The sequence below is a fragment of the Oryctolagus cuniculus genome, chromosome 18 (assembly GCF_964237555.1).
Source record: "Oryctolagus cuniculus chromosome 18, mOryCun1.1, whole genome shotgun sequence".
Classification (NCBI taxonomy): Eukaryota; Metazoa; Chordata; class Mammalia; order Lagomorpha; family Leporidae; genus Oryctolagus; species Oryctolagus cuniculus.
This window is the reverse complement of record NC_091449.1, coordinates 19,754,860-19,772,278: the sequence shown is the minus strand read 5'-3', so window position 1 is coordinate 19,772,278 and position 17,419 is coordinate 19,754,860. Positions and strand designations below refer to the sequence as shown.

Here is a 17,419-nt window from a genome sequence, read left to right as displayed (position 1 = left end):
CGCCACGCAAACTTGGCTGCCTCCTCTTGTGCTAAGGGGACTTTGAGGGTGCGTGGTCCTTTACTGAACTCAATCTCTGGCGTGCCGAAAGGTTTGCAGGGCGGATTCCCTCTTTGATGCCTCTGGGCCAAACCCAGACTCAGAGGTTAAAAAAAAAAAAAAACCGCCATCTTGTCCGTGGCTGCTTGGTCTGTGGACTACGTTTCCCAGAGCCCACAGCGGCCGACGTTTCGTCTCCTTTGACGTCGTGGCGAGATCGCAGGCTCCGCAAGGACCCGGACGCGACCAGGGGAGGCTGAAGGTGAGGGGTCTGGGAGTTCGGGGCGGGGACGGGGCGTGTCCGGAGACTCGGGTCTGTGCGCGCAGGCGGGAGCCGGCTGAGGATGCGCGTTGGGGCTGGGTGTGGGTTCCTGTGAGCGTGCAGTTCTGTTGGCTGGTTGTTTTTGTGGAAGAGTGTGTGATACTTTGTATTGGGGTGCGGGGTCCGTGTGATAAAATGCTTGTGGCTCCGGTGTGCGCCCTTAGCGCGCCTGCCTGCCTGTACGCCCTGTGCAGGTGTCTGTGCGGTTGTGACCGCGCGGCTCCAGGGTGGATGCATGGCTTTGGTTGTGTGATGCTAGCCTGTGCCACACTGCGTGTCGTTGCCGTGTGCCTGTGACTGGAGACTGCGTGTGTACGCCTGTTGTGAATATTGGAGAATGTGTGAGGGTGGGGGTGGGGGTGGGGGAGATGGTGACTGATGCTGTGTGTGCAGATAGGGACATCAGCTTGTGAAGGTGTGATCTCCCTCCTCTGTGTCATAGAGTAGGGGGATGACTTTTCTTTCCTTTTATTTATTTATTTATTTTAAGGCAGAGTTAACAGAGAGAGAGGTTTTCCATCTGCTGGTTCACTCCCCAAGATGGCCAGAACAGCTGGAGCTGGGCCCATCTGAAACCAGGAGCCTGGAATTCCATCCGGGTCTTCCTTGTGGGTGCAGGGGCCCAAGCACTTAGGCCGTCTTCCACTGGTTTTTCAGGCACATTAGCAGGGAGCTGGATCAGACTCGGAGCAACCAGGACACGGACCAGCGCCCATAAGGGATGGCAGTGTCACAGGCGGCAGCTTTGCCTGCTCTGCCACAATGCTGGTCCAGGGGATGACTTTTCAAAGCTGTCCTGGTCACTCAGGACTTTTTTCTCTTAACCCTTTGTCAAGAACAGTGTTAAAAGAAGGAAAGAATTGCTATTGACCTTCTAACCTAAATGCCAGACACATCAGGTTTTATTCCTTCCTTGGAAGCTTGCTTATTATTGTTTTCTTCTTTCTGAAACTCTGTAACAGAGCTACTGCCTACTCACCACCTGCCAGAGTGACCTAGTTTCCAGTATTTGCTGTGGGAGTCATTGAGTGCCCTGGAGATGGCCTGAAAGGTTCACATCCTTTCTGCTCCCTGTGCACCCAAGGTTTTTTAACATTGTTTTCATGTTGAATTAATTTTAGACTTCAAAATGTTATACAAATAGAATTCCCATATACTCTTTTTAAAATTATTTATTTGAAAGGCAGAATACAGAGAGAGAAGGAGAGAGAAATCTTCCATCTGCTGGTTCACTCCCCAGCAGGCCATAACGGCTAGAGCTGAGCAGATCTGAAGCCAGGAGCCAGGAGCTTCTAGCAGGTCTCCTGTCGCTCCCCCTCTTCGTGGAGGAGCAACACAGGACCCTGCGCTGTTCTTTCGTCTGCTCGGCCCTCCCCGGGTTTGCCGCTGGTTCTTCCCGGGTTGGCTACTATCCCTTCCACCTCCGTGGAAGGGCAGTTCCCCCTGGCCGCATTCCCCACTTCCGCAGGGGAGCGGCACACCGCCGGCCGGCTCTTCTCGGGGGCTGCACAGGTGTTCCCTCAGCTAGATGTTCCCCATAGATGTTGCTGGTGCATGTCGTCTCTCTCCTCCTTTATAGTCCTCCTCCGCCAATCCCAACTCGGCTGAGTACGCTGCTCTCCAATCAGGAGCAAGTCCTACAGTTAATTGGTTGAACTGGAGGCAGCTGTGCGGAAGCTGTTTACTTCTCTCCCAGCGCCATATTGTGGGAGAGCAGATGCATAGAATAAGTCCTAATTCGAGCAACTTAGTCTAGTCCGGATTGCTCCCCACAGATCCCCCTTTCTTTTTATTTTTTGGCGTTGATACGTGCCTGTCTTCGGTGTCCCGCAGCACACACTCTGCTGTACTTGCTAGAGTTGCCACAGGCTCTTACAAGTCCTATCAATCAGGAAAACCGAATCCGGGTCCTCTCTTCGCCATGTTGTGAGGAGGTTTCTAGGCGCTGATGCGTGCCTGTGTTCGGTGCCCTGCAGCGCATGCTCTGCTCTGCTAGAACTGCCCGCAGGTGTTTACAAAACCTATCAGGCAAACCGAATCCAAGCCTTCTCATTGCCGTATTGTGGGGGAGACTTATTAGTGTTGGTTCGTGCCTATCTTCGGTGACCTGCAGCTCATACTCTGGTCGAGCTTTGCTGGCGCTTACCGCCTTAAATCAGGCAGACCGAATCCAAGCCTCCTAATTGTTGCATTGTGGGGAAGCTTTACTGATGTTAATTCGTGCCTGTCTTCGGTGACCTGCGGCTAGCCGCCCAGGTGCTCACCGCCTCACTAATCGGGCAGACCGAATCCAAGCCTTCTAATTGGCATGTTGAGGGGAGGCCTTATTTCTCTCTATTTCTCTATCTCCGGGCATTCCTATTTCTCCCATTTTACTTCTATCTTCCAGCATTCCTATTTCTCTCACTTAACTTCTAAAACTTCTGTTTCTCTTATCCCCGCAGCTTCCCGGCACCTCGCCCCGCCGGCGGGTTCCCGGCTTTGCGCCGCTTCAGCCCGCGCGCCTCTCTCATCTGCGCAGCTTCCCGGCTTTGCGCGGCTCCGCGGTCTCCACGCTTAACCCTTTCGCGTCTGAACCACGGCCTACGCCAGCCCCGTTCCCTATCTACTCACGCCCCGTGCTCTCTCTGCACGCGGCGGCTTCCGCGAGTAACACAGCGTAGCTTGCGTCTCCACCACTAGCATTCAATCCAAGTTCCCCGGGCTAGCCTGGCGAATTCAACCCAGCGTACGTCTCCGCCCCACGGTTTGGCTTCCCGTCCTTTGCTCCCCGAGCTAATCAGACGGATCCCAATCTGGCTTGCGTCTCAGCTTCTGGTTTTAACTTTTCGCCCCCTATTCCCGGGCTAACTTGAGAATCCCAAAGTGGCTTTCGTTTCCGCCTTGGCCTGCCCCCCGCGGCTTCAATTTCCCTAACATTTTTCTCTACCCGGTATGTTTCCCCAAGCTTTCCTCCAACGATATTCCTCCCTCATTTCTCCTGGCCTCTCCCCACAGTCCGCGTCCGAGTCTGTTTGTTCTAGCTTTCACTTTCGCTTTCGACCTTAGAGATTTCTCCCAGCTTCCCCCCGTAGTCCGTATCCGAATCTATGCCTAGGCTTTCAATAGCTTCTTCCGGCTCCTTTTTCGTCCGGCTTTTCCCTAGGCTGTTTGCTAGTCTCTCCGATATTTTCCCTAGGCTGTTTGCTAGTTTCTCTCTCCGATATTTTCCCTAGTTCTTCCCGTTTCTTCCCGTTTCTTCCCTCCTAAGTTTCATATCCGTCCTAAGTTTCCTATCCGTTCTAGGTTTCCTATCCGTCCTGCGTTTCCTATCCGAGTCACGGCACCATTATGTCGCTCCCCCTCTTCGTGGAGGAGCAACACAGGACCCTGCGCTGTTCTTTCGTCTGCTCGGCCCTCCCCGGGTTTGCCGCTGGTTCTTCCCGGGTTGGCTACTATCCCTTCCACCTCCGTGGAAGGGCAGTTCCCCCTGGCCGCATTCCCCACTTCCGCAGGGGAGCGGCACACCGCCGGCCGGCTCTTCTCGGGGGCTGCACAGGTGTTCCCTCAGCTAGATGTTCCCCATAGATGTTGCTGGTGCATGTCGTCTCTCTCCTCCTTTATAGTCCTCCTCCGCCAATCCCAACTCGGCTGAGTACGCTGCTCTCCAATCAGGAGCAAGTCCTACAGTTAATTGGTTGAACTGGAGGCAGCTGTGCGGAAGCTGTTTACTTCTCTCCCAGCGCCATATTGTGGGAGAGCAGATGCATAGAATAAGTCCTAATTCGAGCAACTTAGTCTAGTCCGGATTGCTCCCCACAGTCTCCCATGTGGGTGCACTGGCCCGATGATTTAGACCGTCCTCCACTATTTTCCAGGCATATTAGCAGGGAGCTAGATCAGCAGTGAAGCAGCTGGGACTCGAACCAGTGCCCATATGGGATGCTGGTGCTGCAGGCAATGGCTTAACCCGCTATGCCACAGCACCAGCCCTGCAATTAGAACTCTTGTGCATTGTGCAGCTGGTAGGGGAAACAGTTTGTTGATTCCTCAAAAAGTTAAAGATATTGGCGGGGGGTGGCATTTGGCCTAGTGGTGAAGATGCCAGATAAGACATCTGTGTACTATGTCACAGTGTCTGCGTTCAATGCCGGGCTTCACCTCTGATTCCAGCTTTCTGCTGTTAAACACCCTAGGAAGCAATGGTGATGGCTCGAGTGCTTGGATTCCTGCCACCCATGTAGGCGACCTGAACTGAGTTCTTAACTTCTGGCCTGGGATCTTTGCAGGCATTTGGGTAGCAAAGCAGTGGTTGAAAGCGCACTCTGTCTCTCTCTGCCTCTCAAATGAAAAAGGAAAGAAAAAAAAGTTAAAGGTAAAAAGTCTGTGGAAATGGATAGTGGTGATGTGAGTGTACTTAATCCTCTACACTGAAAAATGATTACAGTGGTAAATTTTATGTATGTTTAACCATAAAACAAAATATTCACAGATTAACAAGAATGGTTACTATAGTGAAGGAATGGGAATAGGGTAGGAAGAATGGAAGAATAGGGAGAGAACAAACAATGGAGGAGTGACTGAATAGCTATTTCTGTCTAATTCTGACTTAGAACCATATTATTGTTTCACTTAATAAAAAATAATTAAAATCAACAAAAACATGAGGGGAGCCCAGACTTGTGTTTTCAAAAAAAATTTTTTGAGAGGCAGAGAAAGAGGGACAGACAGACAGACACAGAGACAGAAAAGAGACATAATTCCTAGCTACTGGTTCATTCTTCAGATACCTACAACAACTGGGACTGAGTTCAGCTGAAGCTGGGATCCTGGTGCTCTATCCAGATTTCCCATATAGATGGCAGGGATTCAATTACTTGAGCCATCACCACCACCTCCTAGAATCCAGATACTCCAATATGAGATACATGTGTCTTAACACAGGTATCTTAACTGCTAGACTAAAAGCACAATCCCCAAGACTCATTTCTTTAAATTTTAAATTTTATCTATTTATTTGAAAGGCAGACACACACACACAGAGAGAGAGAGAGAGAGAGGGAGAGAGAGTGAGAGAATCTTATCTCCCATCTGCTGGTTCACTCCCTAAATGTCAGCAACAGCCAGAGCTGGGCCAAGCCAAAGCTGGGAACTAGGAACTCAATCCAGGGCTCTCACTGGCTGCCAGGGATTCCAGGCACTTCTCCTGCTGCCTCACAGGGTGCACATTAACAGGAAGCTGGAATTGGAAGTGGAGCCAGGACTCAAACCCACACACTATGATACATGGAATGAGAGTGACCCCAGTGACATCCTAACTGCTAACCACTCACCCTCAAACTTATCTTTTAATTCCATTTTCCATGAATTTTAACAAATATCTTGATACAAAAGGCTGTAGGAAAAAAGTAATTTTAGAAACCTGGCACCTAGGCCGGTGCCGCGGCTCACTAGGCTAATCCTCCGCCTGCAAGCGCCAGCACACCGGGTTCTAGTCCTAATTGGGGCGCCGGTTCTGTCCCAGTTGCTCCTCTTCCAGTCCAGCTCTAAGCTGTGGCCTGGGAAGGCAGTGGAGGATGGCCCAAGTGCTTGGGCCCTGCACCTGCATGGGAGACCAAGAGAAAGCACCTGGCTCCTGGCTTTGGATCAGCGCAGTGTGTCGGCCGTGGCGGCCATTTGAGGGGTAAACCAATGGAAAAGGAAGACCTTTCTTTCTGTCTCTCACTGCCTAACTCTGCCTGTCAAAAACAAAAATAAAAACAAAACAAAAAACCGGCACCTGGCTCCTGGCTTCAGATAGGCCCAGTTCCGAACGTTGCAGTCATTTGGGGAGTGAACCAGTGGATGGAAGACTACTCTCTGAATTTCAGAAAGCTATATATTGTAAGACTAACGACAAAAAGAACTGAGTAGTATGTGAAGTAATTTTTTTTCTTTAAAGATTTTCCATTTTATTTGAAAGACAGACTTAGAGGGAGAGACAAAGAGAGAGCATATATCTGCTAGTTCACTCCACAAATGGCTGCAGTGGCTGGAGCTGGGTGGGTCCGAAGCCAGGAACATAGGTCTCCCACTTGGCTGCAGGGGCCCAAGCACTTAGGTCATTCTCTGCTGCTTTCCCAGGCCCATTAGCAGGGAACTGGATTGGAAGTGGAGTAGCCCGGACTCCAACCAGTACCCATATTGGATGCTGGCACTGGAAGTGGAGGTTTTACCCACTATACCACAATGCCAGCCCCTGCAGTAACTCTTAAACCACTTTTGACATAGGATTGTGCAAATAAGTATCATAATTATTGACATAGGATTGCGCAAATAAGTATCATAGTTAATGAGAAGCCAGGTTTTTCACTTTAGAGAAAGGAGTTACCACAAAGGAAGTAGAGGTTAAAATAAACCCTGTGGTGTTGAAGTGAAACTGCTATCATACAAACTCAGGGATTATTTGTATATGCACATAGACAAACACAGATGGGTTTGTGTGTACAGAGTTCATAGCTGAGCGAGCCTAAGAAGCAAAGACATCTCAGAAGTATTGTATATATCTAAGCTGGATTTCAAAATAGCATTTTCTAATAAAAGGAATCCATGTTCCCTGGGAAACCTGTTGATTCCGGGACAGGGGCAAGGAGAGTACAGAAATAGCCTGGAAATTTCATGGTGCCGGCCGGCGCCGCGGCTCACTAGGCTAATCCTCCGCCTAGCGGCGCCGGCACACCGCGTTCTAGTCCCGGTTGGGGCGCCGGATTCTATCCCGGTTGCCCCTCTTCCAGGCCAGCTCTCTGCTGTGGCCAGGGAGTGCAGTGGAGGATGGCCCAGGTGCTTGGGCCCTGCACCCCATGGGAGACCAGGAAAAGCACCTGGCTCCTGGCTCCTGCCATCAGATCAGCGCGGTGTGCCGGCCGCAGCGCGCCAACCGTGGCGGCCATTGGAGGGTAAACCAACGGCAAAAGAAGACCTTTCTCTCCGTCTCTCTCTCTCACTGTCCACTCTGCCTGTCAAAAAAATAAAAAAAAATTAAAAAAAATTTTTTTCATGGTGCCAGAAAATAAGGAAGTACTACCAAAAAAAAAAAAAAAAAAAAGTTGTGGGGAGGCATGCCACACTGAAACGGAGTCACAGGGGTTTCCACAGCCACATCTGTGACAATTTGAGCAACACAATAATGATAGTATTAGATTACAGTTTAAAGGATAAAAAATTCTAGTTAATATTTAAATAAGTAAACAAGAAGGAAAATCTCTTTCTAACAGTAATATTTTTCTTTATTTTAAATATGGCTGCAACAGTCTGAGTTGTGCTGATCTGAAGCCAGGAGCCAGGAGCTTCTTCTGGGTCTCCCACGTGGGTGCAGGGGCACAAGCACTTGGGCCATCTTCTACTGCTTTCCCAGGCCACAGCAGGGAGCTGGATTGGAAGTGGAGCAGCTGGGACTCAAACCAGTGCCCATATGGGATGCCAACACCGCAGGCAGCGGCTTTTACCAGCTACATCACAGTGCCAGCCCCCATCTAACACTAATATTCTAATAAATAAATCAATAAATGTGGGAGACTTGGATAAAGTTCCTGGCTCTTGGCTTCAGCCCAGCCCAGCGCTGGCTATTGTAGTCATTTGGGGAGTGAACCAGCAGATGGAGGATCTCTTGCTCTATCTCCCTCTCTCTCTGTAATTCTGCCTGTCAAATAAATACGATAAATATATATTTTTTTAATTTTGAGTTCTAATTTTTCCATCTATGCCAACCCTTGTTTTGGTAATAGTGATCCTATGGGGTGTCAAGTGACACTTCCCTAATGTTAGTGATGTTGAATATCTTTTCATGTGCTTGTTAGCTATTTATATGTCTTCTTTGGTGAAATGTCTGTTCAGGACCTTTGTTAACTTAAAAAATTGTGTTATATATATAAACTAAAAGTTACCATTTTAATCATTTTAATTGTGCATTTTAATGGCATTAAGTACATTTTTCACATTGTTTTACAACCATCACCAACATGCATCTCCACAATGTTTTTCTTCTTTTCAGGCTGAAGTCCCACACCAGTTAAAAGGTAACTCCCCATTTCTCCCTCTTCCCAGTTCCTGACAATTGCCATTATTTCTATCTCTATGAATTTGACTACTTTGGGATCCTCATATAAATGGAATCATACAGTATTTGTCTTTGTGTTGATTGACTAATTTCACTTAGCGTGCGTCCTTGTTGTAGTACATAGTACTACATGTTGGGCTACATAGTACTTCTTTGCACATATGGACCACATTTTGTTTATTCATTCATCTGTGGGCACTTGGGTTGCTTCTACCTTTTGGACTTTTGTGAATAATAATGCTGTTGTGACCATGAGACTACAAATGACTAACCTGTTCCACTCCCTGCTTACACAGCTTCTGGGTGTATATCCAAAATTAAATTGCCATGGTAATTCTTACGTTTGATTTCCTGAAGAATTACCATACCATTTTCCCCAGCAACTGTGCTGTTCTCACTAGCAGTACACAAAGTTTCCAATTTCTCCACATCCTCACCAGCACTTGTTATTTTCTTGTTAATTTCTTTGTAAGATAGTGCATTTTTAGGGCTTTTTAAAAATTTTTATTTTTTATTAATTCGAAAGGCAGAGTTACAGAGAGAGAGGGAGAGAGAGAGAGATACAGAGATGGGGCCAGCGCCGTGACTCACTTGGTTAATCCTCCACCTACGGCGCCGGCATCCCATATGGGCACCGGGTTCTAGTCCTGGCTGCTCCTCTTCCAGTCCAGCTCTCTGCTGTGGCCAGGGAGTGCAGTGGAGGATGGCCCAGGTCCTTGGTCCCTGTACCCGCACGGGAGACCAGGAGGAAGCACCTGGCTCCTGGCTTTGGATCGGCGTAGCTCTGGCAGTAGCAGCCATTTCGGGGGTGAACCATCGGAAGGAAGACTTTTCTCTCTGTCTCTCTCTCTCGCTGTCTAACTCTATCTGTCAAATAAAAAAAAAATTTTTTTTTTTAAAAGAGAGATACAGAGAGGGATCTTCCATCCATTGGTTCACCTCCCAAATGGCTGTAATGGCCCGGGGATGGGCCAAGCTGAAGCCAAGAGCTAGGAACTCCTTCCAGATCTCCTACATGGGTGCAGGGGCCCAAGCACTTGGGCCATCCTCTGCTGCTTTCCCAGGTGCATTATCAGGGAGCTGGATTGGAAGTGGAGCAGCCGGTACTCAAACCGGCCCATACGAGATGCCAGCATTGCAGCGGCACAACACTGGCCCTGCCTTTTTTTTTTTTTTTTTTTTTTGTAAATACACTTTTCTAATGAATCATTAGTATTTCTGAGCATCCTTTCACATGGTTATTGCTTATTTGTATATCATTTCTGGGAAAATGTCTACTCAATCCCTCCCCCATTTTTTTTAAGTTTTATTAATTTGAAAGGCAGAGAGACAGAGAGAAAGATCTCCATCCAAGGTTCACTCCCCAGACGGCTGCGTTGGCTGGGGCTGGTGCAGGCCCAATCTAGGAGCCCACGACTCCATCCAGGCCTTCCACGTAGATGACAGGCATCTAAACAGTTAATCCCATCATCTACTGCTTTCCCAGGTGCATTAGCAGGGAGCTGGGTCAGAAGCAGAGCAATCTGGGCTCAAAGCAGCACTCAGAGAGGGGACACCTGTGTAACAGGCAGGAGCTTAACCCTCTCTGCACACAAAGCCAGTGCCTAGAAAGTGTTAACGCTAGAGTTCTAAAGGAACTGAGTTTTTGCTGAGTCAAGGTCAGTTTCAAGGCAGGAAATCGCCCTGTGTGGTTAAGATGCCAGTAGGAATACCCACAGCTCACAATGGACTTCCTTTGTTCAATTCTACCTCCACTTCCAATTATAGCTTTCTGCTAATGCACACCCTGGGAGACAGCAGGCAGTGGCTCAGGTCTTGGGTCCTTGCCACCCACATGGGAAACCAGGATTGTTTCTGATTCCCAGCTTTGACTTGGCCCAGGCCCAATCTTTGCAGGCATTTGGGGACTGGACCAGAGGATGTAAGCTCTCTCATTCTCTCTGCCTGTGGGGAAACAAAAAAAAAAAATTAAAGGGGGGGGGGCAGTGCTGTGGCACAGAGGGTTAAGCACCCATCTGCTGTACCACATCCCACATCCGCACTGGTTCAAGTCCTGGCTGCTCCACTTCTGACTTAGCTTCCTGCTAATGTGCCTGGGAAAACAAAGGAAGATGGCCCAAGTGCTTGAGCCTCTGCACCCATGTGGGAGAGCCAGAAGAGGCTCCTGGCTCCTGGCTCCTGGCTTCAGCCTGGCCCAGCCCTGGCCATTGCAGCCATTTGGGAACTCTCTTCCCTCCTGCCCTGTCTCTCCCTTTCTCTCTCTGTAACTCTGACTTTCAAATAAATAAATAAATCTTAACTAACTAACAAAAAAAATTTTTTTTTCTGGAAAGGCAGAGTTACAGAGAGAGAAAAGGAGAGACAGAAGGAGATCTTCCATCCGCAGGACTTAGAAAATGATTTTAGATTTTTGCTCATGCTGTATATCTAGTATGGTTCAACAAGGTCCCAGACTGAAGGAAACTCCAGGATCCCACACCTGAACCATTTGATATGCACAGCTCCTTGGTCACCACATCCAGGAATAGGAAGATTAGCGAATTGTGCAGTCTTTCCCGTGTGGCTCAGACTGAAGTGATGCACAGCCCCAGCTCAATTTCCTTGGCCAAAACCAGTTCATGATCTTACCTAACTCCAAGAAGTTGGAAAATATTATCTTCTGAGGGCCAAAAAAGAAAAGAAAATGGGTTAATGGTGAAACATTAGTAATGTCTACCGTACTGGCTAAGGCCCATTTTTTTTCTCCATGTGTAGGAAGTTGCTTCTGTAAATTAGATGTAGTGTGTGTTTGTGGAGCAAAGAAGATATCTCTGGAGAGAAAGGGTTGACTTGAGCCAATGCACAGGTGAGTGAGGGGACTAAGAAATTAGGAAGGCTTTCCTGAGAGATTGCCTCTGTGGTGAGAGCTTTAGGGTCCTGGAGAAAACCAAACTCTCACCATCCAGGTTCCCAAAGGTGCACGTATATCTCCTTTTATAATCTACCACCCCATTAATTGTATTATTTATCTTTATAAAATTACAATATCTTTATAAAATATATGCTTAAGGAAAAAACTTGAAAATACAGGGCAAAACAAAGATCCCTTCATTATTATAACATACACAAGTGTAAAAATTTAATCGAGAATCCTTTCAGTCTGTCTTGTCTTCCATGCATACATTCATGCATACAGGTGTTCAGTGTGTATTTTTCCTGTAAGAATGGGATTCTAGGGGCAGGTATTGGACATAGCAGTTAAGGCATCACTTGGGATGCCTGAATCCTCTATCAAGTGTCTGGGTTCAAGTTCTAGCTCTGTGTCTGAATCCAGTTTCCTGCTAATATACCTGGGAGGCAGTGGATGATGACCCAAGTGGTTGGGTGCCTGCCACCCACATGGGTTTCCACATGGGAGACCTAGATGGAGTTCCTGGCTCCTGGCTTCAGTCTGGCTCAGCCGTAGCTGTTCCAGGCATTTAGGAAGCAAATCAGTGGATGGAAGGTCTCTATCTCTATCTCTTGTCTCACTCTACTTTTCAAATAAATAAATCTTTTATTAAAAAAATAGAACCAAAATGCTAACATTGACCTTCAAGCCCCGCATGGTCTGGCTTCCCATGCACTCTCACTCCTGCTATCTCTGTCTCCCTCCCTTTTCCCACCCTCTGTCAGGTGAGCCACTACCCCCTTCCTCTCATATATTCCATTCCTTCCCCTGTTCCTGCCTGAGGCCTTTGTAACTGCTGTTCTCTTCTACTGGAAGTGCACTCCCCGGGTGTCTGCACTGCTCTCTCACTCCATGCAGGCTGTGCTTCCATGTCACCTTCTCAGCACAAAGCCTCAGACCTCCCTCCGTTCCCCCAAAGCTCCCTGTCCCTTACTCTTCTCCATAGAACTTTGGCCGCCTCACAGGAATAGAAGGTAACATTTGTGGACTGCCTCTTCTCATTAGAATGTGAGATCCGCTGGGGCAGGGAGTTGATTTGTTGTATTTATTATGTTCCTGATCCCTAGAACTGTGCCAGTTGAGGTAGCAGCTGAGTAAATATGAAAGAGTTCCCTGGCTTCTCTTTCTCTGCCTCCATATCTGATCAGATGCCAAAACCTGTTGGTTTTACCTCTAATCTCCACCTTGAGTTCATCCCCCTCCTCCTCATGTCTACTGCTGCTGTTCTGGGTCAGGCCCTCTTTGTTGCCTTTGAAAAGTACAAGGATCTCTCAGTTTTGGCATCAGTTTTATTGATCTCATCACTTCCTTCTTAAAATTCTTCAGCTGCCTTCTATTTCATTAACGGGTGAAAGTCTAACTTTTATGTGGTTAGCCCGTGTGTATTGGTCACATGTGTTCTCCAGACACTGTGGACACCGTGCTGATGAGAGTGGTGATGAGACCCATTGGTCCTTGCCCTCACAGTTATTTCAGTCAGATGCCTTCATTTTCTGATCTCGGGTGTCATCCTCAGCTTTGTCCGCCTCAAGATTTGGAGCTAATTAAATTTAAATTTAGACCACTTGAGATTACATTTAATTGAAATTCAGTTCTTCAGACGTACTAGCCGCATTTTAAATGTTAAATGGCCATAAGAGGCAAGTGGCTACTATATTTATAACACAAATGTGAAGATTTCCACCATTGCAGAAAATTCTGTGGCACAAAACTTTCTCAAATTACTCAACTAATTTTAAATTATTCTGTTTACCTCAAACACACCATATACTTTAGTCCACTATTTTGGCCACTGCATTTCACTCTGCTTAGAGTGTTCTTTTCCTTTTTCTGCCTCTTAAACTTCCATGATTTTTTTTATAACCCCATTCATATTCTATATCTTACAGCAAATTTCCCATGATACCACCTCTATTGGTTACATTAATCTTCCTTCTCACCACTGATACCACCACAACCATAGGAAGCTTCTTATACCTCTAATTAGAATCAACTTTAATACCCTCCTTAAAATCCTGAATTTTCATTGCTGTTGAGAAATAGGACGTTCACCGGACTAATAACACTGCCAGCCCTGACAGTCGCTGAGGAAGTGATTTTCTTTTTCTTTTTTCTTGCCAGGCAGAGTTAGACAGTGAGAGAGAGAGACCGAGAGAGAGTCATAGACAGTGAGAGAGAGACAGAGAGAGAGGTCTTCCTTCTGTTGGTTCACTCCCCTAATGGCTGCTGCGGCCAGCGCTGCGCCCATCCAAAGCCAGGAGCTGGGTACTTCCTCCCTGTCTCCCATGCAGGTGCAGAGCCCAAGCACTTGGGCCATCCTCCGCTGCCCTCCCGGGCCATAGCAGAGAGCTGGACTGGAACAGAAGCAACTGGGACTAGTACCCGGCGCCCCAAGCAGGACTAGAACCCGGGGTGCCGGTGCCACAGGCAGAGGATTAGCCAGGTGAGCCACGGCGCTGGCCTGGAAGTGATGTTCTACAGGAAAGCAATAGGGTGAGCTTAGATGGGAAATACAGAGTGGTGGGTTAAGAAACTTGTAGAAACTGAGTTTCCACTGAGGTCAGTACTCTGGATGTGCAGGTATGCATGTAAGATGTGTGTGTTGCTGTGGCTTTCTTGCTCCTGTCTTGTGACTACAGCTGGGGCTGGAGGCTTTGATAGAACTGTTGATAGTGTCGCATTTTAGATGAGGAAGAAGGAAGTAGAGCAGGTGAGGTACCCAAGAGGTTTGGCCTGCTGACCCCCAGAGAACCTGGAAGACTTCTTCAGAGATGTCTTTTACTCAGGTTGTGGCCTGTGCAAAAGTTCTGTGCTCCTAGCCTGATGGTGTAAGGGATAAAGTGGGTGGGAATGAGTTAGGATTGTCCTTGCTGCAGTTTGGAGCAGGTGAGCTTCATAAAGGCCCCGTCTAGGCTTAGATTAGCATCAGCAAGATGGCGTACTGTCCAGACCTGAATCTGTGCCTCAGAGCTGCTTGAGCTCCAGGGCAGTGTCAGAGCACAGGTGCCTTGAAGACACAGTGCTGCTTAGGGGTTCCCTAGTGTTCATAAAGAGGCTGGGCTTTGTTAACTCTGCAGTTTTCAATATCAGTGTATGGTGGGACAGGGAGGGCAGGGAAGCAAAGCAAGGTCAGCAGAAGTACAGTTGTTTTATGCTCATCCATGTGGGAGTTCTCTGTTCATCCGAGTTTTACCCCATTCTCCCCTAACCTGCTTTTTGCTCTGCATTTGTCTAGAAGAATCCAGAGAAATCAGAGCCCATCAGATAGATCTGAAGGCCATGGCCCAGGTATGTTGAAATTTATTGTATCCTTGGAATAATCTTTCTTCCCTCCACATCGTATCAACGTTTCTGTTCTTTATCCTGAAACTTACTGTTCTGCACAGTCCGTTTTAGAACTTTTTCTTGAAGATTTATTTATTTGAGAGGCACAGCTATAGACAGAGGGAGAGACATAGAGAAAGGTCTTCCATCTGCTGGTTCACTTCCTAAGTGGCTGCAATAGTCCGAAGCCAGGAGCCAGGAGCTTCTGCATCTCCCATGAGAGTGCAAGAGCTCAAGTACTTGGGCCATCCTCTACTGCTTTCCCTGGCCATCTAATCCAGGGAGCTGGCTTAGAAGTAGAGCAGCCAAGATTCGAACTGGCACCCATAGGGGACGCTGGCTCTGTAGGTGGTGGCTTTACCCTCTACGCCACAGTGCTGGCCCCAATTTTAGAACAATTTTATCATCACAAAAAAAAAAAAAAAACCCAACTGTTAAATGTTAAGAGTGCTTTCTGTATTCTGGATACAAATCCCTTATCAGATATATGATTTGAAGATATTTTCCCATTCTGGTGGTGGGATTTTTCACTTTCTTAGTGGAATCATTTGTGGCACAAAAGTTTTTAATTTTTATAAAGTTCATTTATCTTTTTGACCTAGGAAACCAGTGCCTGACTCAAGGTCATGAAGATAGACTCCTATGTTTTTTTCTAGTTTTATTGATTTAGCTTTTCACACCTGGGTCTGTGATCATTTTGAGTTGGTTTTGCGTGTGGTGGGAGCTATGAATCCAGCTTCCTTTTTTTGTAAGTGGCGATTCCTTTAGTTGTCCTAACCCTGTTTGTTTAAAGAGACTGCTCTTTCCCCCACTGAATTATCTCGATGACTTAGTTTATTTTCTGGCAGTCCTTAGGGAACTGGCTAAATGATGCTCTCCATCAGAGAGGCTTTGCATGTTGGACGATTTTCAAACTCAGCACACTTTAATTTTTCACCTGGAGTTTCCTCCAACCACATGAATGATGTGATTTTTTGGAATTTCAGACTTCCTTGAGTGTTGGCCTTCAGTTAGAGATAGGCAATGGAAGTTGATAGTAGTAAGGATCATTCATGATAACGCCTTTTCTTCCCTCTCAAGCTGCAGGAGGTTCCTTGTCATTCTTCTTTCCCAGCAGGGTTCTCATAGGCCTACCATTTCACCGATTCTCTTCTAGGATCCCAACTTTTCATGGGTTCATACCCTGCTGTGTTCTAGGTCCCACACTAAGGTTGATCCCCAAAGCATTTCACTTCAGATTGGCCCCAGCTAACATATTTACTCACCTCTCTGGGTTGAGGAGTGTGTGTGTGCATGTGTGTATGTGTGTGTCTATGTGTTCTGTTAGCTCTGGGATTTTGTTTCCCTTACTTTCTTGAGAATTAGAAATGTGTTTAACATATAACAAGGGTGGGCTGGCACCATGGCTCACTTGGCTAATCCTCTGCCTGCAGTGCCAGCATCCCATATGGGCACCCGGTTCTAGTCCCAGTTACTCCTCTTCCAGTCCAGCTCTCTGCTGTGGCCCGGGAAGGCAGTGGAGAATGGCCCAGGTCCTTGGGCCCCTACACCCACATGGGAGACCAAGAGAAAGCACCTGGCTCCTGGCTTTGGATCGGTGCAGCGCCGGCCATAGCGACCATTTAGGGGGTGGACCAACAGAAGGAAGACCTTTCTTTCTGTCTCGCTCTCATTGTCTAACTCTACCTGTCAAATAAATAAAAAACAAAACAAAACAAAACAAAACCCATATAACAAGGGTGTTTGCTGTTACTATTCGACATTAGAATGTTTGCAACAGAAGCCCCCAGTCCTGTCTTTTCTGTGTGGACATGGTTGGAGCTGTAGTGTGTCGCTCCCCCTCTTCATGGAGGAACGACACAGGACCCTGCGCTGTTCTTTCGTCTGCTCGGCCCTCCCCGGGTTTGCTGCTGGTTCTTCCCGGGTTGGCTACTGTCCCTTCCACCTCCATGGAAGGGCAGTTCCCCCTGGCCACTTTCCCCACTTCCGCAGGGGAGCGGCACACCGCCGGCCGGCTCTCTCGGGGGCTGCACAGGTGTTCCCCTTAGATGTTCCCGTTAGATGTTCCTGGTGCATGCCGTCTCTCTCCTCCTTTATAGTCCTCCTCCGCCAATCCCAACTCGGCTGCCCACACGCCGAGCACGCTGCTCTCCTCCAATCAGGAGCAAGTCCTACAGTTTATTGGCTGAACTGGAGGCAGCTGTGTAGAAGCTGTTTTCTTCTCTCCCAGCACCATATTGTGGGAGAGCAGATGCATAGAATAAGTCTCAATTCCAGCAACTTAGTCTAGTCCGAGTTGCTCCCCACAGTAGTGGTTGGTCCTGGTCTCAATATATGGTAATGTCTCCTGTTTTGTGAGGCCTTTTAGACAAGGGCTGTGATTGGGAACTTTAGTTAGAAAACTTTCTGACATGTCCATGCCCTCTCACCCCTGCAAAATGGAAATCAAGACTCCAGACCTCGTTTCCATTTTACAGAAAGTTTAGAAGTAAAGCTGGGGGCAGCACTGTGACACAGTAGGCTAAGCCTCTGCCTGTGGCACCTGCATCTCATAGGAGCACTGGTTGGTGTCCCGGCTGCTCCTCTGATCCAGCTCTCTGCATATGACCTGGGGAGGCAATGGAGGATGGCCCAAGATTTTGGGCCACTGTACCCACATGGGAGATCTGGAAGAAGCTCCTGGCTCCTGGCTTTGGATTGGGTCAGCTCTGGCCATTGCTGCCATTTAGGG

The 17,419-nt window shown here is 47.8% G+C and overlaps 1 protein-coding gene across 4 annotated transcripts in view; it reads left to right on the top strand.

The window, feature by feature from the left end:
* Window positions 1-167: 167 nt before the first annotated feature.
* ZNF565 (zinc finger protein 565) overlaps window positions 168-17,419 on the top strand; it is a 31,223-nt gene continuing 13,971 nt past the window's right edge. Inside the window, exons 1-4 of one of the 4 annotated variants that reach the window (XM_008249566.4) lie at window positions 184-301; window positions 8,370-8,394; window positions 11,190-11,280; window positions 14,600-14,652. In XM_008249566.4, coding sequence (XP_008247788.1) covers window positions 14,644-14,652 — 9 coding nt within the window. In that variant the 5' untranslated portion in view covers window positions 184-301; window positions 8,370-8,394; window positions 11,190-11,280; window positions 14,600-14,643. Of the gene's footprint in view, window positions 302-8,369; window positions 8,395-11,189; window positions 11,281-13,754; window positions 13,808-14,599; window positions 14,653-17,419 lie in introns of those variants that run through there. The other 3 variants (XM_008249565.4, XM_002722251.5, XM_070062486.1) reach the window with 3 other exon arrangements.